This window comes from Neoarius graeffei, chromosome 6, assembly GCF_027579695.1.
Source record: "Neoarius graeffei isolate fNeoGra1 chromosome 6, fNeoGra1.pri, whole genome shotgun sequence".
In the NCBI taxonomy this organism is placed as follows: Eukaryota; Metazoa; Chordata; class Actinopteri; order Siluriformes; family Ariidae; genus Neoarius; species Neoarius graeffei.
The window spans coordinates 55,842,134-55,869,183 of NC_083574.1; the positions used below are offsets into that span (position 1 = coordinate 55,842,134).

Genomic DNA, 27,050 nt, shown 5'->3' on the forward strand with positions numbered 1-27,050 from the left:
TTGTATTTAGAGGTATCAGAGTACAGGGGGCTGAATACTAATGCACACCACATTTTTCAGATTTTTGTTTAAATTTTGAAGACCATTTATCATTTTCGTTTCACTTCACAATTATGTGCTACTCTGTGTTGGTCTATCACATAAAATCTCAATAAAAAACTTTTCGTGGTTGTAAGGTGGAAAAATGTGAAAGTTCAAGGGGTATGAATACTTTTTCAAGGCACTGTATCTGTGAGTGGCAAAATTATGTGAACCTCTAGGATTAGCAGTTAATTTGAAGGTGAAATTAGTCAGGTGTTTTCAATCAATGAGATGGCAATCAGGTGTGAGTGGGCACCCTGTTTTATTTAAAGAACAGGGATCTATCAAAGTCTGATCTTCACAACACGTTTGTGGAAGTGTATCATGGCACGACCAAAGGAGATTTCTGAGGACCCCAGAAAAAGCGTTGTTGATGCTCATCAGGCTGGAAAAGGTTACAAAACCATCTCTAAAGAGTTTGGATTCCACCAATCCACAGTCAGACAGATTGTGTAGAAATGGAGGAAATTCAAGACCATTGTTTCCCTCCCCAGGAGTGGTGGACCAACAAAGATCACTCCAAGAGCAAGGCGTGTAATAGTCAGCGAGGTCACAAAGGACCCCAGAATAACTTCTAAGCAACTGAAGGCCTCTCTCACATTGGCTAATGTTAATGTTCATGAGTCCACCATCAGGAGAACACTGAACAGCAATGGTGTGCATGGCAGGGTTGCATGTAATGCTTTTATGGCTGAGGACTACAGTTGACTTGCTAACTTTAGGACTGCAGTTGTCATGAACAGTTTTGCACTCAAGTTTCTATCAGTGAAGAGTTACAACATCAAAGAAACTGTCTTAATGGTAAAACTGTTAATGGGCAATTCCATGTAAATGTCAACCTCACCATGCAAAAATAAAGCAACATGTAATACATCAAAACCACTCCCAGAGATATCACCTAGGCCTGTATTTTACAGATGTGAATAAGTTGAACCAATTTGTAACCAACCTAATATGTCACTGTCAGTCTTTCTTTCTTATAATGTAAACCCCAAGCTAAAATCAACTTTGATCATGTACAATTCTATATTATTGCCACAAGCCACAGAAATGTATGCTAAAATCCACAAAACAGCAAAACAATAGCCATCCTAAATATTATTTAAGAACTTTGATAGTTTTAGCTGATATTTAGAGAGTTTTTCAAAGGGTTATGGTGGTTAAATTGCTGATTTTCTAAACATATGCCATGTCTATTTCAGACGCGTCACATCCATAACGGAATTTCGTCACATCCATAACGCTGACTTTTCCTTCCGAAACTCTGCATGAAATACAAAATATTTTAAACAAAAGATTTTTTAATATTCACCTTGGACCCCTCTATCAAATGGATATCTCCATTTCGACATTAGGTTTACAATTTCACAGAGTTTGATAAAAATGTACAGTCACCCAAGAAAAGTGATACTTTTTCTGTCACATCCATAACGCATCTTTTATTGGCATTTTCTGGCATGCCCTAGATGTACTATGGGAATTGTTCTTGTTCTATCACTTCTCCAGTATGGTGCAGCCTTAAAATATGCAACACCTGTTTAAATACTGGGAGACAATAAAACATGCACTGGGTCATTTGTTGCCATTTTGAGTTCAAGTGTCACGTCCATAACGCTGGAATTGCCCTAATATTATAGTCATGCTGTCTGTTGTTGCCCAAATGAGGATGGGTTCCCTTTTGAGTCCGGTTCCTCTCGAGGTTTCTTCCTCATGTTGTCTGAGGGAGTTTTTCCTTGCCACCGTTGCCACAGGCTTGCTCATTGGGGATAGATTAGGGATAAAATTAGCTCATGTTTTAAGTCGTTCAAATTCTGTAAAGCTGCTTTGCGACAATGTTTATTGTTAAAAGCGCTATACAAATAAACTTGACTTGACTTGCAAGGAGAAAGCCACTGCTCTCCAAAAAGAACATTGCTGCTCGTCTGCAGTTTGCTAAAGTTCATGTGGACAAGCCAGAAGGCTGTTGGAAAAATGTTTTGTGGACGGATGAGACCAAAATATAACTTTTTGGTTTAAATGAGAAGCGTTTGGAGAAAGGAAAACACTGCATTCTAGCATAAGAACCTTATCCCATCTGTGAAACATGGTGGTGGTCGTATCATGGTTTGGGCCTGTTTTGCTGCATCTGGGGCAGGATGGCTTGCCATCATTGATGGAACAATGAATTCTGAATGATACCAGTGAATTCTAAAGGAAAATGTCGGGACATCTGTCCATGAACTGAATCTCAAGAGAAGGTGGGTCATGCAGCAAGACAACGACCCTAAGCACACAAGTCGTTCTACCAAAGAATGGTTAAAGAAGAATAAAGTTAATGTTTTGGAATGGCCAAGTCAAAGTCCTGACCTTAATCCAATCGACATGTTGTGGAAGGACCTGAAGTGAGCGGTTCATGTGAGGAAACCCACCAACATCCCAGAGTTGAAGCTGTTCTGTACGGAGGAACGGGCTAAAATTCCTCCAAGCCGGTGTGCAGGACTGATCAACAGTTACCGGAAACGTTTAGTTGCAGTTATTGCTGCACAGGGGGGTCACACCAGATACTGAAAGCAAAGGTTCACATACTTTTGCCACTCACGGATATGTAATATTGGATCATTTTCCTCAATAAATAAATGACCAAGTAGAATATTTTTGTCTCATTTTGTTTAACTGGGTTCTCTTTATCTACTTTTAGGACTTGTGTGAAAATCTGATGTTGTTTTAGGTCATATTTATGCAGAAATATAGAAAATTTTAAAGGGTTCACAAACTTTCAAGCACCACTGTATTCTGAGGTGCTTTTCTGCTCATTATGGTTGTAAAGAGTGATTATTTAATTACCCTAGCCTTCTTGTCACCTTGAACCGGTCTGGCTGTTCTCCTCTGTCCACTCTCATCCAGTCCATCTGGCTGAGCAGTTTATCTTCATCAATATCTGCATGGTTTTCTGCATTGTGCTCGTCACATAGCTAGATGATTGGATCATTGCACGGGCAGTGCAGTGAACAGTGCTACAGTGGCTGGCGAGTGTACATCAGGAATATAATTTCAGCATTGCATGTACACTCAATTCTCTGCATATCAATTGGCAAATGAATTCACATGTTGATTACAGCCAGTGCTTTCAGTTAGTCACTAAAGTGAGGACACGGCTGAAGAGGAATATGTTATATCAAGAACAGCAGATCTTTCAAATTGCATATTTTGCACAGTGTCACAACGATGGTTAAAATAACTGATGAATTGTGAAGTGAAGGTGAGTAGCACACGGTCTCCCCCACCGAGTGATTTTATAGATTTAACCTTGTGCAGTGTATTACCAGCCAAAACAGGTGTTCAGTGCTCTCATGGATGGTGCCACATATATTCTCTCTCCAGGGGGCAGAGTCAGGTGCTATTTTTGTTTATATTTGGAGGCTACTTTGCAAAATTTGCCAAGTCTTGTTTTTGGTAATAATATACAAGTTCAGATATACACTACCGTTCAAAAGTTTGGGGTCACTTTGAAATGTCCTTATTTTTGAAAGAAAAGCACTGTTCTTTTCAATGAAGATCACTTTAAACTAATCAGAAATCCACTCTATGCATTGCTAATGTGGTAAATGACTATTCTAGCTGCAAATGTCTGGTTTTTGGTGCAATATCTCCATAGGTGTATAGAGGCCCATTTCCAGCAACTCTCACTCCAGTGTTCTAATGGTCCAATGTGTTTGCTCATTGCCTCAGAAGGCTAATGGATGATTAGAAAACCCTTGTACAATCATGTTAGCACAGCTGAAAACAGTTGAGCTCTTTAGAGAAGCTATAAAACTGACCTTCCTTTGAGCAGATTGAGTTTCTGGAGCATCACATTATTTTGTGGGGTCGATTAAATGCTCAAAATGGCCAGAAAACTGTCTTGACTATATTTTCTATTCATTTTACAACTTATGGTGGTAAATAAAAGTGTGACTTTTCATGGAAAACACAAAATTGTCTGTCTGGGTGACCCCAAACTTTTGAACGGTAGTGTAAATTCATAAATCTGGACTTGTTGTAATGTTTGTAGGCTGCTGTTCCATAATTAATTATGCAGGGGAACTTTGGGCATAAAAAGAGCCCTGAAACCACATATAGGAAATTGGTATAAAAGTATTACGTTATTAATATGCAATTATTAGATCCATAATAGGTGTTATTTGTGGCACACAACCTTTTTACTCAGGTCAAAAGCATGGTTCATACATTAGATACCCATTTAACCCTAAAAGGACCTAAACTACTGAGTGGGATCAGTTAGAACCTCAGAGGTGGTGTGTTGTGCTGCTCAGTCTGTTCAACTGCCATAACTTTTTGCTTTTACAAGTTTGTTACTTTTCTTCTTTTGGCTGCTCCCGATTAGAGGTCTCCACAGCGGATCCGTCTTCCGCATCCTTCTCTACCACACCTGCCACTTTCATGTCCTCTCTCACCACATCCATGTATCTCTTCTTTGGCTTTCCTCGTTTTCATGTGCCTGGCAGCTCCATCCTCAACATTCTCCTTCCAACATGCTCTGCATCTCTTCTCAGGATGTGCCCATACCATCTCAGTCTCATCTCTCTTAGCTTAATTCCCAACCTCTCCACATGTGCCGTCCCTCTGATGTGCTCGTTCCTTATCCTGTCCAACCTCCCATCGCAAACCTTAACATCCTCAACTCCGCCACCTCCAACTTTGCCTCCTGTCTCTTCGTTAAGGGTACGGTCTCCAATCCATACATCACAGCTGGTCTCACTACTGTCTTATACATCTTACCTTTCACTTTCGCTGGGACTTTCCTATCACACATGACTCCCGAAATCCTTCTCCAACTGCTCCACCCTGCCTGCACTCTCTTTCTCACCTCACTATCGCAGCCCCCGTTTTCCTACACAGTTGACCCCAAGTACTTGAATTCACCAACTTTCTTTGTCTACTCCTTGCATCTTCACTACACTCTCATCCCCATTCTCATTGATGCACATGTATTCTGTTTTGCTACTGCTCACCTTCATTCCTCTTCGTTCCAATGCATACCTCCATCTCTCCAAACCCAACTCAACCTCCTTTCTACTTTCACCACGTATCACAATATCATCTGCAAACATCATGTTCCATGGTGACTCTTGCCTCACTTCGTCCGTCAAGCTATCCATCACTATGGCAAACAAAAAATGACTCAAATCAGATCCTTGATGGAGTCCCACCTTCACCTTGAGCCATTCAGTCGTTCCAACTGCACACCTCACTGCTGTTTCACTGTTCTCATACAGGTCTTGCACCACTTTAATATACTTCTCATTCACTCCACTATTTCTCATACAATACCATAACTCATCTCTCAGCACTCTATCGTATGCCTTCTCCAGGTCTACAAAGACACAATGTAGCTTTCTCTGGCCTTCCCTGTACTTCTCTATTAACATTCTTAAAGCAAAAATCGCATCCGACGTGCTCTTCCTTGGCATAAACCCGTACTGCTGTTCACAGATTGCTGCCTCTCTTCTCAATCTCGCCTCCAATACTCTTCCCCGTAACTTCATGGTGTGGCTCATCAATTTTATCCCTCTGTAATTACTGCAGCTCTGTACATCTCCCTTAGGAGTTTGTTACTTTATAGATTCTTTATCTAAAAGTAGGTTTGTTTCAAGATTGATGAAAAAAAGTGTTTAACAAGGTGACTGATTTTCTGTTGGGGTCCCGTAACTCTGTGAGACTTGTTGCAAAAATATTTCAGCAAGTTAGTCGCTTCTTTGTGTGTCTATCTTTGCCTATCTGTATGTTTGCATGCTTGTCTCAGATGTCTGCCATAATTAAGAATATAACTCTTTCTTACAAATTGTCGATAACTAGGGAACCTGTTATAGAGTTACTGAAATGTCTGATGCTTATCTGTCCATGCACGCTCCATACACAACCACATACCACAACAGATTCCTCATCCTTGCACCGATCCTGTAAATATGCTTTGTGCTAATATGCTAATGCTTAATAACAATGTGTCCACGTACCAACTCTTCAATAAAAAGCTGGGATAAGTGATTCCTTATTTGAATAAAAGATTTTCTAAGACAAAATTTGAAACCTGCACATCTCATCTCATCATCTCTAGCCGCTTTATCCTGTTCTACAGGGTCGCAGGCAAGCTGGAGCCTATCCCAGCTGACTACGGGCGAAAGGCGGGGTACACCCTGGACAAGTCGCCAGGTCATCACAGGGCTGACACATAGACACAGACAACCATTCACACTCACATTCACACCTACGGTCAATGTAGAGTCACCAGTTAACCTAACCTGCATGTCTTTGGACTGTGGGGGAAACCGGAGCACCCGGAGGAAACCCACGTGGACACGGGGAGAACATGCAAACTCCGCACAGAAAGGCCCTCGCCGTCCACGGGGCTTGAACCCGGACCTTCTTGCTGTGAGACGACAGCGCTAACCACTACACCACCGTTTCATACATCTGCTTGATGCTTTGGCTCATTGTTTGGATGTGTTTTAATGGTCGACATACATGTTATAATCTGGCATAAATATTATGAAAATAAAATGTATATCACCAAAGATTTTTAACCAACAAAAACTCATTAGGGAAGTCAACATGGAATAGGATTTCAGTTTGCCTAGTTTGGGATGACATATTGGTTGATTTCCTACTGATTAATCAGGGTCTTTGGTTTGAGTCATATTTACAGACTTCTTTGACAGTTTTAAATGACTTTGTTCTCATCAGTCCTTTGACATGTATTTTTTTCCCCCCCCAAATATATTTATTGGTCTTTTTGCATTACAGAACACTTTAACAATTGAACTACTGTCACAGATAGAACCTAACATTCTCTCTCACTCACACACACACACCTACCGTAAACTTGCACAATCCACATATCAATGCACAATTTTGCAAAATTAAAATAAATGTAAAATTTGAAATTAAATTCTTAAACTTCAGTATAATAAGGATCACACTTAAAAAAAAAATTAAATTAAATGAATAAAAGTTTACATTTCGGACTCTATAATGCTCATTTATGGGTCCCAGAAATGAACAAACTCTTTGTTTTCCGTCCTTTGTCATGTATATTGTAACAAATGTTGCCGGCAGCACTTATTTTATACCTATATGTGATGATGGTAATATTTCTCAATCATCAGCTGTCAGGTTATAGTCCTCTGAAAATCCATGACCTTGAGTTTGACATTTCAAAGTAATTCAAGGTTAAAGGTGATGGTGCCAAATGAAAGCCCATATGGCAGTTCCTATAAGTTAATAATGGTAAACGTCTGTCTACCATCAACCGTTTTCAAGTTACAGTCCTCTGAAAATCCATGACCTTGAGTTTGACCTTTCAGGGTCACTCAAGGTCAAAGCTCATGGTACCAAATGAAAGGCCATATGGGAGTTCCTAGATGCCCATAATAGTAAACATCTGTCTATCGGCAACCGTTTTTGAGTTATCATGGAAAATGTTATTTTGACCGAAAGGTTGACCTTTCCAGTGACCTTGACCCAATTTACCCCCAAAATTTAATCAGGTTCTCATCTCTACTGACCATTGCCCATCTACTCTGAAAATTTGAAGTCAATCGGTGCAACCGTCTAGAAGCTAGATTTCTAACAGACAGACACACAAACAAGTTCAAAGGTCATGGTGCCAAATGAAAGCCCATATATGACTTCCTATATGTTGATAATGATAAACATCTCTCTATCTCTAACCATTTGAGTTATAATGGAAAATATGCTAATTTTAGCAATGACCTTGACCCCCAACTGCTAAGAAAACTATGAGAGATACCCCATCATGTAGCACATCAATGGAAGCAGAATTGAAAGATGAACATTTTGGAATTGGTATGAAGTAAGTATGATGAATATGAAGGAACATATTGCAAAAAACACTATTTCAATCTTTTTGGTGACCTTGACCTTGACCGGATGACCTTCAAAATGTTGGAGGTTCTATTTGAGACCAATGCCCATCTATCCTGAAAGTTTCAGGAAGATTGGTCCAGCCGTTTTCCCGTAACATCATTAACAAAGAAACAAACAAACAAAAAGAAACCCCACCGAAAACAATACCTCACCCCCTGGTGGACTCCGTCCTGGGTGCTTTCCTGATATGTAACCAAATTGTTTATTATTACTGGTCATGATAAACATATTTATTCTATCCACATTCACCAGATATGAGCAATCATGTGCTCTGATTGTTCTACTCTATTACAAAATGGCGGAGCGTGTTACTGAACCAACCGAGGATGAAATAAAAGCTACTCGAAAACAAAACCCTAAAAAATACACAAAAAAAAGCAACAAAATATGGAATGAAAGTATTTGATGTTAAGAATTTTATTTTTTTCAAGAGTTATTATTATTATCGCATTTTTCACAAATTGCTACTGTCATTTCACCGATTTATTTACGTTCTTCATCTTTAAGCATTAAAATTTCTTGAAAAATTTTTTTTTTTAGACTGGTTCAAAAGCTCAAAGAAGTTTGAAAATGACATCACTGAAATGTCCAAGGAAGAATTAAATAAATGTCTAAAACTATTCTATACCTCGGCACGACAACAAGACGGCACTTTCTGTAAAATAAAACAACACTAAAGTCAATTTGTGCAGCCAGCGATCGGTTTTTAAGAAGTCCGCTTAAGCGGAAATGATTTTGTCGGACGTTTTGTATAAAGTCTTTATTTACCGAATTGGAAAAAAAACCGATGCTTTGTTTCTCAAAATCCAGTGAATGTGGATAGAATAAAACAGTTATTCCACTCAATCTCGTCATACATGGCTTATATCCAACTTGGTGCTACATGCCTCGTTGGCTATCAGCTCATGTACGACTCGATTTTGAGGAATAGTTGTTAAATATGTACTCAGCATGGTATGAGTGGAGCCCACATGATGTTAATATTAGCTTTGTTTATTCAGCTTCTGCAGGTCACACTACAATAATCAAAATGCTGTGTGGCAGCGGTGCATCTGTCAGTGCTGTTGATAAGGTAAGAACAAAACTTGGATCTGTGTGATTTTAAGCACTTCACAAACTTCCTCCCTAACTTCACTCAGTACAGCAATAATTACCATTTCCTTTGCAAGAAAAAAAAATCCACTTTCCTTGCACAGTCGTCTTCCCTGTCCTGGAAGCTCTACGTGTATATCCCATAATTGCCACACCTTATTATCAAACACCTGTAGTCATAGCAGACAGCTGCTTGAATCTATTTACATTTGACTGCATCCTTATAATGAAGATACACTGTAAAATTATTATTCGTTAAAGCTAGACGGCCTTTTGATTTCGTAAAATTGGTGAAATTTAGTTCCCTCTGAACTTTGGTCATTGTGATGTATGTTTATTTCTGTCATATCTTAAAAATAAAAACAACAGGTCATTCTGTGGCTGGGAAGTTATTTAATTTGAGGGAATTCTTGAGCAAATAATGCGCGTGAAATCGCTCGCTTGGCGCAGTCAAGCAGACAGAGGAAGTCCGTGTACGCATGCGCAAGTTTACCTTCTTTTTCTTTTGGGTTTTACAGCATCTGGCATCCAGTCTTGCATTATTGCCATCTACAGATTTACCTTTGACCGTGCACTGACAGTTCCATCATTCTGTCGCTAAACGAACAGCTGATCACACCGAGGTGCTCGCTGACCGCCGATATTTATTTATTTGGTCCTGCCTGCGTTTCCTTTCCTTCGCAACATAACATCTTTTCTTCTCGCTTTCTGTTACTGTAATCGGTCTTTCACGTTTCATTCGTGTCCTCCATTTTCCTCTCCCGTTTCAAATTTGTATCCCACAATGCTTTTGTGGTAGTATCTTGTATTGCGTCATGGTGAAGCAGGAAAAAATAGCAGAGGATTTAGGGCCATGTGGCCCTAAATTCATTAATTGTTCTGTTAAAAAAACTAATAAAATTGGATGTCTGTGATTCGAATTCAGTAGCTTTCAGTCCACTAAACAAAAATAACTGGGTGTTGGGAAAATTCTTCTTATGATCTAAACTTGAAAAATCTGAAAGGCAGTCGACGGCATTTTAACGTAAGGGAGACGGCATCCACTTGGGGTTTGCAGCATCTGTTTTATTCAGTTAGTCGTTGCCAAAATCGAGAATCGTTGTCATATCAAAACATAAATATGGTAATATTTATATCGAACTTTTGCTCCTGAGAAAAGATTTTAACTTTTTTTTTTTTACATCCTGGTTTTAAGCTGGAAATGTATACAGATGTCACATGTTGTGATTTATGTCGACATTTTGTATTTTCATCAGGATGGTCATACTCCTTTGATGATGGCAGCCCAGAATGGTCATACCCGAGCTTGTCAACAACTTTTAAACTGTGGCGCTTCCATCAATCTTCGAGACAAGCAAAATAAGTATGCCCTTTTCTTTCTGTTCTTTTATTTACATCCTAAATGACGGCTCTCCAAAAGGGCCAGTGTGGCTGCAGGTTTTCATTCCATCCAAGCAGGAACCACACATGACTTCATATGTTTAATCAATATGGTCATCAGACGACTCTTTGCTGTATAAACCTGACAAGGCTGTCGCTTTGGAAATGCTACATTAGATCTCTGTGCCTGATTCAGATTTTCGTCTGTGTTACAGCAAACTCAGGAGTTTTGGCCCATAGGGTGGTGTGGAGTATACTGTAAATATTGCAGGTTAAGGCTTCAGGGCAAGGATTCTGTGGGAACCAACAAAAAAAGTCATATGATCGGAAAGAAAGGTTCAATTAAGGGTGTGTGTTTGTTTTTTTTTTAACACGAGAGGGTATTGGATACTCACATAGCATGAGCTTTATCCTGGTCTGAATCACTGTGGTATTAAATGACATTTATTTACATTTTGGTGAATAACACCAAATCTATTTAAGCAATATGACACGAGGGAATGCTGTTGGAGTGAATATCAACATAGCTATGATTCTATCATAGGCATGAAGCCCCAGGCTGAGTGCCAAAGATAATCACAGCTATGCTGATATACAGTACAACAGCATGACCTCGGGTGTGATATTGCTTTTATACAACACTTGTATAAACAAGAAATTAATATCAAGTGACATTTCAGACACAATATGGACAAATGCTCTGTTCATTTTTGCTTCGTAAGCAGAAATCGATCCTGAAGAAGCCACACTCACTTTATGGCACATTGGTTAGCTAGCGCGCATTGATCCCACTGCTGTTATGGTGAATATCAGCGCTCTTGGAACGCTGCTTGAAGTAGAGCCCTGCACTCCCGTGGGAGTCCCGCGGGACCCGATGCAAAGCAGTGCGGTGCGGGACAAATTTTGAAAGCTCATTGTGGGCGGCACCCACGTGCAATGAACCGGTGCTACAGGTGCTCTAGCCCCTGCCCCTTTTCTGTTTGCTGTCCAAAGTGCCCTTTTCATAGGGACTGTTTTGTTGTTGTTGTTGTTGTTGTTTTTTTTTAATATTTGTAAAAGATAAGTTATCTCCAACATCAATATTCTCTACAATTTGACAATAATATATGAAATTATAGATTTATAAAATAACGTTTTTCTATGTAAATGCGGGCATCAATCCGTGACATCATGCATTCAGTGAACCTCCTTGCAGAAAGCGCATGCAGGCGGTTGACAGTGGGAGACAGTGCGAGGAACGGCATGGTAAGGTCACACTGAAAGTCTCTTTTCATTTCTTATCTGAACATGCTGCAATATTGTGCAGCTTAGAACACAACAGTAAATGCATAGGGTTGTTTATCATTTAATGAAGCCGCCTAGGCTATATTTAAACCGTTTGCTCCATCCATTTCATTAACGTGGCAGATTCGGAAACTTTAGTTTGAACGACGGCGTTAATAACATATTCTAGCAGCTTCAAAAACTTAAGGCTGAATGACGACGTCCACAACATATTCTATCAAGACTATTATGTTATAGTAGCTTACACACACACACACACGCACAGAATGTTCAGTTGCAATTGAAATTTAGTTTTGAATAAACTTGTGTGAAAAATTTGTTCCAAGTGCCCTTTTTTGAATGTTGAGCCCCTGCCCCTCCAAAGGTCTTGCATGGCCCTGGTGGGCGGGAGGGGGAGTGCACAATGCGGGAGCGGGCGGGAGAGGTGATAAGCTGCAGTCCCGCTAACTAAAACGTGTTTAAAATAAAATGTATAAATTATTAATTTATGTCTATCATATATAATTTGTGCTGGATATTTTATTTGGCATTAATAAAAACATTTTAAGATGCCTAAATTTGCGGATGTGGTCTAATCTCGCGTACGTTTCCGATTCCTTTCCGCTCTTCCGTGTTTGGGATCTCCGAACATGGCAGAAGAGCAGAGCTCCTCTAGTGAAGCTCACAGTGCTTCAGAAGTAGGTGCTGCTTTAAAAAGAGGTGCCTGGCAACGTGCACCCTCGCTACGTGCGCTAGGTGAAGGATCGGTCAGTGGAGAGCTCAGCTAAGCTCAGCATGTTTAATTCCCCAAGCCAATGACAAGAACTTTCGTGAGAAATAACGCGAATGTCTGCGGGATTTGCGGGCGGGAGCGGGACTGAAAATCATAATTCTTTGTGGGAGCGGGACTGAAAATCATAATTCTTTGCAGGAGCGGGCGGGAGCGGGACTGAAAATCATAATTCTTTGCGGGAGCAGGACTGAAAATCATAATTCTTTGCAGGAGCGGGCGGGAGCGGGACTGAAAATCATAATTCTTTGCGGGAGCGGGACTGAAAATCATAATTCTTTGCGGGAGCGGGACTGAAAATCATAATTCTTTGCGGGAGCGGGACTGCACAATGCGGGAGCGAGCGGGAGCGGGACTGAAAATTCTGTCCCGCGCAGACCTCTAGCTCGAAGTTCCAACCAAATTAGTGGACTGGAACTAACTGTTGTATAATAAAATTTATTCTATCCACATTGACCAGATATGAGCAATCGCACGCTCTGATTGGCTACTCTACTACTAGGCTGAACCAACCAAGGATGAAATCAAAACTCTACTCGAAAACAAACCCCCCCCCCCCCCCCCCCCCCCAAAAAAAAGCAACAAAATATGGAAGGAAAGTATTTGATGGTAAGAACGTATCTTTTTATTTTTTTATTTTTCAAGAATTATGATTATAGTATTTTTTACAAATTGCTACTGTCATTTTGCCGGTTTGTTTACATCCTCAGCGGAAATGGTTTTGTCGGATGTTTTGTATAAAGTTTTTATTTATCGAATTTGCAAAAAAATAAAAATGCTCCGTTTCTCAAAATCCAGTGAATGTGGATAGAATAAAAGTTATTCCACCAATCTCGTCATACATGGCTTATAGCTGACTCTGTGCTACGTGCCTCATCAGCTATCAGCTCATGTACGACTCGATTTCGTGGGATAACTGTTAAACATCACATGCAAGTACGATAAAAAAATAATGGACAGCAGACCGGACTGGTTGGAATTCCTTTGTGAGCAGCTGGGAGTAGGATTAAAATGAAATTCCCTGCACATGCATGGACAACTTTGTGTGTGTGTTGATAAAAATATGGAAAAAGAGCAAATCTTTTTAAAGGTTCATTTAGGAATTGCTTCATTGTCATCTTAAGTTTTGATCTGCATTTTCTAATAGTAATGATAATTTGTGGTAGTCGGGGCTCCTGAGTGGTCTGCTGCACCACTCGGGAGCCCTGACTCTCAGAAGTAAAGATGGGGAGGGGTTCACCACTCCGCGCTTCATCTAGCATCTATAGACGACGGCCCGTTTCCGGTTGAGGGTACGTCGTGCGCATTCTGGCTGCTGCTTCTCACCAGAGCTTTTTATTTTATTTTCTCTCTTTTGTGTTTGTGTACTTTGTTTTTATTTGAGTGTTTCTGTAGTGTAGCTCCGGACCCAGTTTTGGGCGTTGGTTCGCTCCAGGCCTTGGTTCGCCGTGGGTGATGCCTGTGCTCCTCGCTATGGACTGCAGTGAGCTCGTTGCTCATTTTAACATCGTGGTTGTGCTTGGCGTGATGTTCCGAGCGATGTTGCTCGGTGACGTCGCGGCGGCTGTGCAGGCGGTTTGGGACATACCAGCGCTCTGCGTGGCGGTGCGTCTGTGCTCACTTTGTGGATTCATGGCGTGGTGTTCTGAGTGATGTTGCCCGGTGGCATCGCGGCGGCTGTGCTGGCAGTGTTGGGACTTGTTTTTGTGCGCCTTTTGGTGGGACTGTGGTTGCTACACCACTGGAATGACATCCTGACCTCTATTTGGTGGACTTTTTTTGCCCCCTATGATTGTAAAGCGACCTTGGGTTTTGACAAAGGCGCTATATAAATTGAACTAATTATTATTATTATTATCATTATTATTTAGATTTGTGCGAAAAGACTTTTGTGCGACTGTCGCCTCATACCAATAAGGTCCTGGGTTCGAGCCCCGTGGCCGGCGAGGGCCTTTCTGTGCGGAGTTTGCATGTTCTCCCCGTGTCCGTGTGGGTTTCCTCCGGGTGCTCCGGTTTCCCCCACGGTCCAAAGACATGCAGGTTAGGTTAACTGGTGACTCTAAATTGACCGTAGGTGTGAATGTGAGTGTGAATGGTTGTCTGTGTCTATGTGTCAGCCCTGTGATGACCTGGCGACTTGTCCAGGGTGTACCCCGCCTTTCACCCGTAGTCAGCTGGGATAGGCTCCAGCTTGCCTGCGACCCTGTAGAACAGGATAAAGCGGCTAGAGATAATGGATGGATGGACTTGTGTGTGAAATAACCGGATACCGAACCCAGAACCAACTAAGCACTGTGCTTCCCAGCCAGGAGCCCAATGGAGCAAAATTGCCTGTGTTCTCTGGGTGGGAGTTGATGATACAATCTCTCTCTCTTTCTCTTATGATAAGAGTAGAGCTGGCTAGTGGGTGGGAACTGGCAGGTGGCCAAACCGAGGAGAAAAATCAATATTTGTGGTTCTCCCATAATAGCTGTGCTTCCCGTTTAGCCAGTTAAGGATACTTTATTTAAGAATGCTTATCAATATAGTCTCAAGAGAAATCGGACAATACGAAGTAGTCGTTTGATTAGCTTTTGATTCAGGGTGGAACAATTGCTGGAATGTTGAACTTTGCTTCAAAGAAAATAAAAGGAAAAGAATAAAAGAAGAATTGTTTATAAAACAACATTGCACTCTTTATTGACGGAAGTGTGTGTTTATATAAAATCTATACACTGGAACTTTGGTAAATAAGGGCAAGGTCAGGGCATTGTTGTCTGGTTTGCTCCTGAGGAACAGAATGACAGGCGTACAATGAACGAACTTTTGTACACATTGATCTAATAGCCATAGAGACGAGCCATGGGTCATGATGCCAAAATGTGCTCTGAGGATCTCAAAGGTCTCAGTGACATTGTCTGTGTATATAAAGTGCTGTTTTCTCTCTCTGTGTGTAGGACTGCACTCATCTTGGCTTGTGAGCGCATGTGCCGCGATGTAGCCGAGCTCTTGCTGAAGCATAAGGCAGATGTCGCTGCTGTGGACCTGCATGGCCATGACTCATGCCACTACGCCCGGCTTAGTGGAGACCAAGCCTTATTCATGATGATCAAACAAGCCTGGGATATCGCCAGCAAGGGCAAGTCATCTAAAGCAAGCAACAGCTTAACTATAGAGAAGAAAAGTTATACCTGGCAAGATGTGACAAGAAGTAATATTATTCTAATCCGGCGCGTTCTGCTTCCTCTGAAACATGGCTGTACATGTAGCACTTGCAATACATTCTTCTGTTGATTACAGACATTGCAGGGAGAATATCAGAGCTAGGTGACTGTACTGTACGTGGACACACCATCAGAAAACCGTACTCTCTTGTTCCTCAAGGCCAGAATTTTCAAATCACACTTTAAAGGCCTTTGGGGTTCGTTTTCTTGTTCAGTAACAGTGTGTCAGTGCTTTCAGCTAAAAATAAATGAAGTGGCATTCACTCTTTATTACAGATCACTGATCCCGGTTTTTCTAATCTTCCTGCTTTCCTTAAGCCTTTATGGGTGTGCACATGGCGCATGCTGTATTCTGTTAGATGTTGTTGGCACTTGTCTATGAACGAGCTTATTAAAGAAAAACACGTGAGAAGAATCAATGTTTCAACTGCCTGGCGTTTGGATGCAAGTCCCCGCTGAATATATTAAAGTAGTTTCTCTTCTGAAGCAGGATTCTGATGTATTTTTCAAGTTCTGACTGCTGTGAAATTTACTGCACCATAAAACAAAGCCTCGGTGGAGGTTATTGAGCCACAGCCACAAATTACAGGAATTGGGTTATGACCCTGGCTCTAGAGCTAGCCCTCAGCACTGTTGTTTACATTATAAATAAAATCAAGGAAAGAAACAAACATTATAGACTTGGTACTCGGCGGCGGCTGTCCATCACTAGCGATGATGGCTGGTTCATTACGATGCGCAGAGACACAGATGGGCCGCACTCTTTTCCTAATGAAGCGCCTTGTGCAGTAAGATAAGACAAACGATGTCATGCCCTCATCGTGTTCTCTCTGGACCTCCAGACCTGATGCCAAGTGGTGCACAAAAGTGCCACAGACCTGATGGGTATAGAAGTTGCCCCGCAATGACAACTGACTTGCTGAGTGATGCCATCCATTGGCCATTTGAGTGGCTCTTCCACATGTCATCTAACGGTATGCCATTGACCCTGTTGGGTTCATCAAAAAGTGCCCTGCTTGCCAGCACCTTATTGGTGATGTACTATTTAACCCATAGCTGGAACCCAGGCAGGTGCTACCACTCCGGGTCAGAGTGGACCTGGGAGCAATGGTGATTAAGGGGTAACTCCACTTTCCCCCAGTACTCAAGCCTGCCTGGACCTGAGACTCACCACCGGTTGTGGTTTAAAGTCATACCCAGGACTAGGAATGACAGTATAATGCTTTATGGATAGAAATGGAGAGTAGAATAGGATAGAGTAGGATAACTTGGGATAGAATAGAATGACAAATGAGTATATACAGTTGTGGTCAGAAGTTTACATACACTCATCATGGGCATGAATGTCATGGTAATTTTGGACTGTTAATGATTTACTTGATTTCTTTTTCCAGGGTGGAATGATTGTACAGCATACACCTTAATGACTTCAAAAAACAAGAATTGAGTGCAGAAGTTTGAATTTATTTTGGATTTTCTCTAAGTCACACAGGGTCAAAATTATACATACAGGCTCAAATATATACAACCCCGATTCCAAAAAAGTTGGGACAAAGTACAAATTGTAAATAAAACCGGAATGCAATAATTTACAAATCTCAAAAACTAATATTGTATTCACAGTAGAACATAGACAACATATCAAATGTCGAAAGTGAGACATTTTGAAATTTCATGCCAAATATTGGCTCATTTGAAATTTCATGACAGCAACACATCTCAAAAAAGTTGGGACAGGGGCAATAAGAGGCTGGAAAAGTTAAAGGTACAAAAAAGGAACAGCTGGAGGACCAAATTGCAACTCATTAGGTCAATTGGCAATAGGTCATTAACATGACTGGGTATAAAAAGAGCATCTTGGAGTGGCAGTGGCTCTCAGAAGTAAAGATGGGAAGAGGATCACTAATCCCCCTAATTCTGCACCGACAAATAGTGGAGCAATATCAGAAAAGAGTTCGTCAGTGTAAAATTGCAAAGAGTTTGAACATATCATCTACAGTGCATAATATCATCAAAAGATTCAGAGAATCTGGAAGAATCTCTGTGCGTAAGGGTTAAGGCCGGAAAACCATACTGGGTGCCCGTGATCTTCGGGCCCTTAGACGGCACTGCATCACATACAGGCATGCTTCTGTATTGGAAATCACAAAATGGGCTCAGGAATATTTCCAGAGAACATTATCTGTGAACACAATTCACCGTGCCATCCGCCGTTGCCAGCTAAAACTCTATAGTTCAAAGAAGCAGCCGTATCTAAACATGATCCAGAAGCGCAGACGTCTTCTCTGGGCCAAGGCTCATTTAAAATGGACTGTGGTAAAGTGGAAAACTGTTCTGTGGTCAGACGAATCAAAATTTGAAGTTCTTTATGGAAATCAGGGACGCCGTGTCATTCGGACTAAAGAGGAGAAGGACGACCCAAGTTGTTATCAGCGCTCAGTTCAGAAGCCTGCATCTCTGATGGTATGGGATTGCATTAGTGCGTGTGGCATGGGCAGCTTACATATCTGGAAAGACACCAATGCTGAAAGGTATATCCAGGTTCTAGAGCAACATATGCTCCCATCCAGACGACGTCTCTTTCAGGGAAGACCTTGCATTTTCCAACATGACAATGCCAAACCACATACTGCATCAATTACAGCATCATGGCTGCGTAGAAGAAGGGTCCGGGTACTGAACTGGCCAGCCTGCAGTCCAGATCTTTCACCCATAGAAAAAATTTGGCGCATCATAAAACGGAAGATACGACAAAAAAGACCTAAGACAGTTGAGCAACTAGAATCCTACATTAGACAAGAATGGGTTAACATTCCTATCCCTAAACTTGAGCAACTTGTCTCCTCAGTCCCCAGACGTTTACAGACTGTTGTAAAGAGAAAAGGGGATGTCTCACAGTGGTAAACATGGCCTTGTCCCAACTTTTTTGAGATGTGGTGTTGTCATGAAATTTAAAATTACCCAATTTTTCTCTTTAAATGATACATTTTCTCAGTTTAAACATTTTATATGTCATCTATGTTCTATTCTGAATAAAATATGGATTTTTGAAACTTCCACATCATTGCATTCTGTTTTTATTTACAATTTGTACTTTGTCCCAACTTTTTTGGAATCGGGGTTGTACATGCACCCCCACTAATATTTGGCTAAATGTCCCTTAGCAAGTTGCACCTCGACCAGACACTTTTGGTAGCCATCAACAAGCTTCTGGCATAATTCTGGCTGGATATTTGACCACTCTTCTTGGCAGAATTGGTAGAGTTCATTTAAATTGATTGGTTTCCTGGCAATGACCCGGCTTTTAAGAGGAGTCCACAAATTTTCAACAGAGTTGAGGTCGGGGCTTTAGGAAGGCCATTCCAAAAGCTTAATGTTAGCCTGCTTTATCCATTCCAAAACCAGTTTTGATGTGTGTTTGGGATCATTGTCCTGTTGGAACACCCAATTGTGTCCAAGTTTCAACCGTCTAGCTGTTGATTTGAGGTGAAGTTGAAGAATTTAGAGGTAGTCCTCCTCCTTCTTCATTATTCCATCCACTTTGTGCAATGCACCAGTACCACTGGCAGAGAAATAGCCCCAGAGCATGATGCTACCACTACCATGCTTGACAGTTGGTCCAGTGTTCTTAGGTTTGAAAGCCTCACCTTTACTCCTCCAAACATACCTCTTGTCATTGTGGCCAAATAGCTCAATCGTTGTCTCGTCTGACCATAAAACTTTTCTCCAGAAGACATTTGTCTTATCCATGCGGACAGCTGTAAATTTCAGTCGAGCTTGAAGGTGTCGATTTTGGAGCAGGGGCTTCTTTCTTGGTCGGCACCCTCTCAGTCCATGGCGATGCAAAACTCGCTTCACTGTGGACAGTGACGCTGGTGTTCCAGCAGTTTCCAGTTCATGGCAGGCTTGAGCTTTGGTGGTTCCTGAACATCCTAACCAATTTCCTCTCATCTGAGGGTGACAGTTTAGGTCTTCTTCCAGACCTTGCCAAAGTGGTGACACATCGGAATAACTTGTACTTGCGTACAATTGTTTGAACTGATGATCTTGGAATCTGCAGTTGTTTAGAAATGGCTCCAAGAGACCTTCCCAACTTGTGTAAATCTACGATTCTCCTTCCTAGATCTTCACTGAGTTCCTTGGACTTTGCCATGGTTCTGAGTATTGGTCAAGCTAATGAGTGCTGTCAAATCCTTTTTATGCTGGCAAAGAGAAACTACCAGTTGTAGTCAATCATGATCACTAACAAGAAGTTAATAGGCCTTGGTCATGTCAAGTTAAAAGACATCGTAGAACCTTCAGCACCATTTATTAACAGATTTAAATTAAAATTTGAGCCTGTATGTATAATTTTGACCTGTGTGAATTAGAGAAAATCCAAAATAAATTCAAACTTATGCACTCAATTCTTGTTTTATGAAGCCATTTAAAGATGTATGCTGTACAATCATTCCACCCTGGAAAAAGAACAGTTCAAGTAAATCATTAACAGCCCAAAATTACCATGACATTCATGCCCATGATGAGTGTATGTAAACTTCTGACCACAACTGTATTAAGATAGAGCATAGAGAATAGAATGCACGTGCACAGAACAGAAGAGAACATGACAAAAAAATAATAATATAGAATAGGATAGACATTAGGATGATATAATAGAGTATATTATAAAAGAACAGAAGGGAATATGGTCGAATAGAAAGCATTTTGAAGACGTAGAAGAGAATATGGGAAAAAAATGCTACACACATTCTTTTAAGTTTGTTGAAAAGAATAGACAGTCACGACAGTACAACAGAATAGATTAAAACGGGTTTTCAAAGTGTGGGAGAGTCAGGCCCCCCCAGAGCAAATAAACAACAGCGCCCCCCCCTTACAATTTTTGTTGTTGCTATACTTAATGTTCCATTCGTATTTAAAAAAATGGTTGTTGTACACATTTTAATTTTTTTCTTTTACACATTTTAAACATCTGTGCTTTTTGAAAACATTTTTTTACACATTTAAAACATATGAGCTTTATTAAAACATCTTTTTTTACACATTTTAAACATCTGTGCTTTTTTAAAACATCTTTTTTACACATTTTAAACATCTGTGCTTTTTTAAAACATCTTTTTTTACACATTTTAAACATCTGTGCTTTTTGAAAACATCTTTTTTTACACATTTAAAACATATGAGCTTTATTAAAACATCTTTTTTTTACACATTTTAAACATCTGTGCTTCTTAAAACATCTTTTTTTTACACATTTCAAACATTGTGCTTTTTAAAACATCTTTTTTTTTACACATTTTAAACATCTGTGCTTTTTTAAAACATCTTTTTTTTACACATTTTAAACATCTGTGCTTTTTAAAACATCTTTTTTTTACACATTTTAAACATCTGTGCTTTTTTAAAACATCTTTTTTTACACATTTTAAACGTGCTTTTTTAAAACATCTTTTTTACACATTTTAAACATCTGTGCTTTTTAAAACATTTTTTTTTTTTACACATTTTAAACATCTGTGCTTTTTTTTAAAAAAAACATCTTGTTTTACACATTTTAAACGTCTCATAGCATCGTTAGCTAGCACCTCTTGGCAGACAACACACTGTGGCAGTGGAGCATCTTCAGATCCAGTCCATGAAAATCCAAACTTTAAATAATCGTGGTCATACTTCCTTCTTTTTTTTTTGTTTGGCCCAGACTCTGTCTCCTCACTCACTGTAGCTTTAGGTACTAAAAATCGATCCATTTTGTCTGTGGCAAAGGTTAGCTGAAGTTCGCTAAATGTCCGCAATAGTAACTTATTCTGGTTTATTTTTCCTCACATTGCGCCCCCCCGAAGAACTCTGGCGCCCCCTAGGGGAGGCGCGCCCCACACTTTGAAAAGCCCTGGATTAAAAGAAAGAAGGGAATATGACAGAATAGAAAGCATCACGAAGACACAGAACATGACAAAACACTCCATGTTGTACTAACTATTCAGAGCAATATCTGAATGATAAATATTTTACTCTTACTACTTTTTTTTTTTTTTTTTTTTAATAGAGGCTGCCAAGATTGGTCCAAAATTACAGCAGCAGGTACGGATGGAATGAAAAACTGGGTCTCAGAGGGTGATTTGTTATTCATGAGTCATGTGTTGAATGATTTAATGACACTACTAAGGCAAACTGAATATTTGACATGTCCTAGCTCCCTCTCTGCTGCTTGGTTTTGCTTTGGCTCACCACCAGAATCTAAACAAAGGCTCTTCTGGTGGTCATGCTCGTGTTTATTAATCTTCCTGCAACCTAGATGTCAAACTAATAATCATAATCATGAAATTGAAGAAGCAGCCCAGTTCTGTTTAGCTGTGTAAGAATGGGTGATGTTCAATCTCTTCAATGTTAAAATCACTTAAGAAAAGAACGAATGTGTTTTTTTTTTTTCCCGCAGAGGTCACTGAATAATGAATCTCATGTACTTGTGAGGAAGAAGAGTGTGCAGGTAAGCATAATATCACCATTCATCAACACTAGTGATTGGGAAATTAACCTATAATTTCTTTCTGCTCATATCCATTATTATTCAACTCTGTTAAGCCGAAGCTGGACAGGGGACTATTTTATATTTTAGTATAATGGAGCATAATATCACTAATCTAGTAATCTAATATACCGTGCACTGAGAGCCTCCGGTTGAATTTATGGATTCTCTGAGGTGACTGGCATAGTACTATTTTGTGAGGGGCGCCAAAGAAACTAGTAATACGCCAGTCACCAAAGAGAATCCATAATTACCGGAGTCTCAGTGCATGGGATATTAGATTATTATTCTATCCACATTCACTGGATATGAGCAATCGTACGCTCTGATTGGCTACTCTACCACTAGGATATCAGCTCATATACCGTGAGTAGAGAAAAACAAAATGGCGGAGTGTGTTGCTGAACCAACCGAGGATGAAATAAAAACTCTACTCAAAAAGTTTGAAGCTTAATTTTTTCGATAAAATGTGTTTTCGTTGATCGACTGTTGATGTAAATCTGGTCAAATTTGAATATTTTACTACACGTCTGCAACTTGTCACATGTCCGCTAAGTGGAAATGATTTTGTTGGATGTTTTGTATAAAGTTTTTATCGATCGAATTTGCAGAAAATAAAAATAAAAATGCTCTGTTTCTCAAAATCCAGTGAGTTTGGATAGAATAAAACAGTTATTCCACTCAATCTCGTCGTACATGGTTTATAGCCAACTCGGCGCTACGTGCTTCGTCAGCGATCAGCTCATGTACGACTCGATTAAGTGGAATAACTATGAAATATCCCTCATCAAAAAATTCCAAACTAAAAGTGTTAAGATTGAATCTCGGCATAAAGTCACTGGAGGCAGCCATGTTTGTTGTTTACGTCAGAGCGACCTTCAGCCTGTGCATGTGCAGTGTACCATGCTATCGTTTTCCTCGCTAGGCATGATCATGATACGTAGATCTACACACACACAAATGCTCATGGAGCCGCAGCTGTGACTTGAGTCGGCCATATAGCTTGAAATTGTAATGTCGGTTCGTGGTGTATCCAGGATATACCATGACTGACTCACACTATATCCATTTTTTTCTTTATGACGTCATGAGATATATTGCTTAATCAGTGGTGGAACAATTTTATGTCACATGAGCCATCCTTGGCCAATCCCTGCATGGGAATTTTTTGATGAGAGATAGAATACATATTATTTTATTATATCCACATTCACTGGATATGAGCAATCGCACGCTCTGATTGGCTACTCTACTACTAGGATATCAGCTCATATATACCGTGAGTAGTGTAATGGAAATTTCTAATAAACACTTCAAAATGCGGCGGCACGGTGGTGTAGTGGTTAGCGCTGTCGCCTCACAGCAAGAAGGTCCGGGTTCGAGCCCCGTGGCCGGCGAGGGCCTTTCTGTGCGGAGTTTGCATGTTCTCCCCGTGTCCGCGTGAGTTTCCTCCGGGTGCTCCGGTTTCCCCCACAGTCCAAAGACATGCAGGTTAGGTTAACTGGTGACTCTAAATTGACCGTAGGTGTGAATGAGAGTGTGAATGGTTGTCTGTGTCTATGTGTCAGCCCTGTGATGACCTGGCGACTTGTCCAGGGTGTACCCCGCCTTTCGCCCGTAGTCAGCTGGGATAGGCTCCAGCTTGCCTGCGACCCTGTAGAACAGGATAAAGCGGCTAGAGATGATGAGATGAGATGAGACTTCAAAACGCTTAGCAGTCGTCTTTTCAGTTATTTATTATAGTAGATCATATAACAGATATATAAAATAGGAAAGGAAAGAGAAGAATAGAAGAAGACACCACTTCTGATGATGCCGAGAGTACGCGCACTCTGAGTTGTGTTTTAGTGGCTGTTATCTATTATACTCTAAAGGCATTCGCTTACTGCTTGCGTCTTCACGTGATTGACTCAAGATTTTCTATGAAGCTTTGTTAAAGTGTGCACCTGGCGTGCTCTGGTATGTGTAGGCGGATGCGTAGTTGTGGAGAACTCAGGCACCCTGCTTATCACCACCAAGGCCACAGAAAGGCGATTACAGCATGTGGAAAAACATCTTTCTCAGTTCACTAAGTCACTTGAGCTCAACATACAGAAACACAGAGAATAATAATGTTCGTCCATTAAATTTCCCTCACAGTAGAGAAAAACAAAATGGTGGAGCGTGTTGCTGAACCAACCGAGGATGAAATAGAAACTCTACTTGAAAACAAACCCCCCCCCCAAAAAAAGCAACAAAATATGGAATGAAAGTATTTGATTGTAAGAACGGATATTTTTTATTTTTAAAGAATTATTATTATTATTATTATTATTATTATTATAATAGAATTTTTCACAAATTGCTCCTGCCATTTCGCCAGTTTGTTTACATTCATCTTTAAGCATTAGAATTTGTTGAATTTTTTTTAGACTGGTTCAAAAGCTCAAAGAAGTTTGAAAATGATATCACTGAAATGTCCAAGGAAGAATTAAATAAATGTCTAAAGCTGTTCTATACCTCAGCAAGACGGCACTTTCTACAAAAAAAAAACCCCAAAAAACCCCCCCAAAAGTCAATTCGTGCAGCCATTGATAGGTTTTTAAGAAGTCCACCTAAGCGGAAATTATTTTGTTGGACAATTTGCGTAAAGTTTTTATTTATCGAATTTGCAAAAAATAAAATGAAAATGCTCCGTTTCTCAAAATCCAGTGACTGTGGATGGAATAAAACAGTTATTCCACTCAATCTCATCGTACATGGTTTATAGCTGCCTCAGCTCATGTATGACTCGATTTTGTGGAATAACTGTTAAATCTACACATTTACTGATTGGTATTTTTTGCACAATTGCAATTCAGGCATTATTTACAAAAACATATGCTATTCACCCAGGTAGTCCTAAATCTAATCTCATCTCATCATCTGTAGCCGCTTTATCCTGTTCTACAGGGTTGGAGGCAAGCTGGAGCCTATCCCAGCTGACTACGGGCGAAAGGTCGCCAGGTCATCACAGGGCTGACACATCAGACAACCATTCACACTCACATTCACACCTACGGTCAATTTAGAGTCACCAGTTAACCTAACCTGCATGTCTTTGGACTGTGGGGGAAACCGGAGCACCCGGAGGAAACCCACGCGGACACGGGGAGAACATGCAAACTCCACACAGAAAGGCCCTCGCCGGCCACGGGGCTCGAACCCGGACCTTCTTGCTGTGAGGCGACAGCACTAACCACTACACCACCGTGCCACCTAGTCCTAAATCATATAAAAAAAAGTCAATAAGTTTGTTTAAACAATCATCATCTCTTTTTAAGGCTCCTGCTAAAAGCCCATCGTCAGGTGCCGGCTCTCCGAATGCAGTTCCTCCACAGCAGCATCCGGTGAGTGACTCATTATAGGTGAATGGTGGCTGATGGAGACCGAGCCATACGGCAGCTGTTCTCTCTCTCTCTCCTGAGCCAGTAGGCTTTAGCTGTGAATAACCTTTCATTAATGAGTGCTCTCTGAATTACAGAAGGAGTATGGCAGCCACTCGGAAAATGGTAAGAGTTGGACTTTAGAATGATAATCAGTAGCACATTGTGCTTAGTCTGCTGTTTTGACCTTCAATTTTTGTGTCTTCAAGAAAGAGATAACCTGCAGAGTTATCATTTGGATTGTGTACAGGTACAGAGCTTTCTTTCATTATCTCTATTCATGCGTCCTTTATATTTTATTATTATACCCCCGCTCTGAAGGATGGAGGTTATACCGGTTTACCTCTGTCTGTCCATCCGTATCTCCGTATTTCCGTCTGTCCGAAACACCGTTTTTCTCAGCAACCACAAATCATAGCCACTTGGTACCAAACTTCAGCTTGGGGTTCTTATACCGTGTATACCGTTTTCAAGTCTGTCCCGCATCGACTTCCTGTTTACTGACTGAATGTATTTATAAAACATATAGCATGGATTTACAAAGTTTTCATTACATTTTTCTCAGCAACTACAAATCACAACTGCTTGATATTTGGTACCGAGCTTCAGCTTGGGGTTCTATACCGTGTATACCGTTTTCAGGTCTGTCATACATCGACTTCCTGTTTACCACTGAATGTATTTACAAAACATATAGCATGGATTTAGAAAAATTTTTGTAACACTTTTCTCAGCAACTACAAATCACAACTGCTTGATATTTGGTACTGAGCTTCAGCTTGGGGTTCTATACCGTGTATACCGTTTTCAGGTCTGTCACACATCAACTTCCTGTTTACCGACCGAATGTATTTACGAAACATATAGGGTGGATTTTGACGCTATTTCAAGAAGCAAAATGTCTCGTCTCGTCTTCATCCGCTTTATCCGGGGCCGGGTCACGGAGGCAGCAGTCTGAGCATGGAAGCCCAAACTTCCCTTTCCCCAGACACCTTGGCCAGCTCCTCGGGAAGAACACCGAGGCGTTCCCAGGCCAGCCTAGAGGCATGGTTCCTCCAGCGTGTCCTGGGTCTTCCCCGGGGCAAAATGCTATTTCAAAATGGCACTTTACCAGGATGCTATTTGAAATCCCTGGGGAGAACACTGCTCTTTACTTACTTGTGTTTCAGGGTTAATTATTTGTTGAAGTCAACATTCATCATTCATAATAAGTGTCCTATTCCTTCGATTGCTTGCATTGTGATATAAGCGAGAGCGGGGGGATATGTAAGTGAGCAGTAGCTCACAGTTGATCTTGTATTCATTATGACATGATGACATTCAGCCGTTCCATTTTTATACCTTCACGACCTTTATCTGTCAATTTGATGAGGCTCAGAAAGCAAATTTCT

At 40.6% G+C, this 27,050-nt stretch overlaps 1 protein-coding gene across 1 annotated transcript in view; it reads left to right on the forward strand.

Annotated features, from left to right (window-relative positions):
* The window catches only part of uacaa (uveal autoantigen with coiled-coil domains and ankyrin repeats a), a 75,078-nt gene that overhangs the window by 36,684 nt on the left and 11,344 nt on the right, over positions 1-27,050 (forward strand). The window contains exons 6-13 of the mRNA XM_060923892.1: positions 9,006-9,076; positions 10,353-10,459; positions 15,466-15,647; positions 21,776-21,810; positions 22,166-22,216; positions 25,558-25,623; positions 25,758-25,785; positions 25,869-25,909. Coding sequence (XP_060779875.1) covers positions 9,006-9,076; positions 10,353-10,459; positions 15,466-15,647; positions 21,776-21,810; positions 22,166-22,216; positions 25,558-25,623; positions 25,758-25,785; positions 25,869-25,909 — 581 coding nt within the window. The remainder of the gene's footprint in view (positions 1-9,005; positions 9,077-10,352; positions 10,460-15,465; positions 15,648-21,775; positions 21,811-22,165; positions 22,217-25,557; positions 25,624-25,757; positions 25,786-25,868; positions 25,910-27,050) is intronic.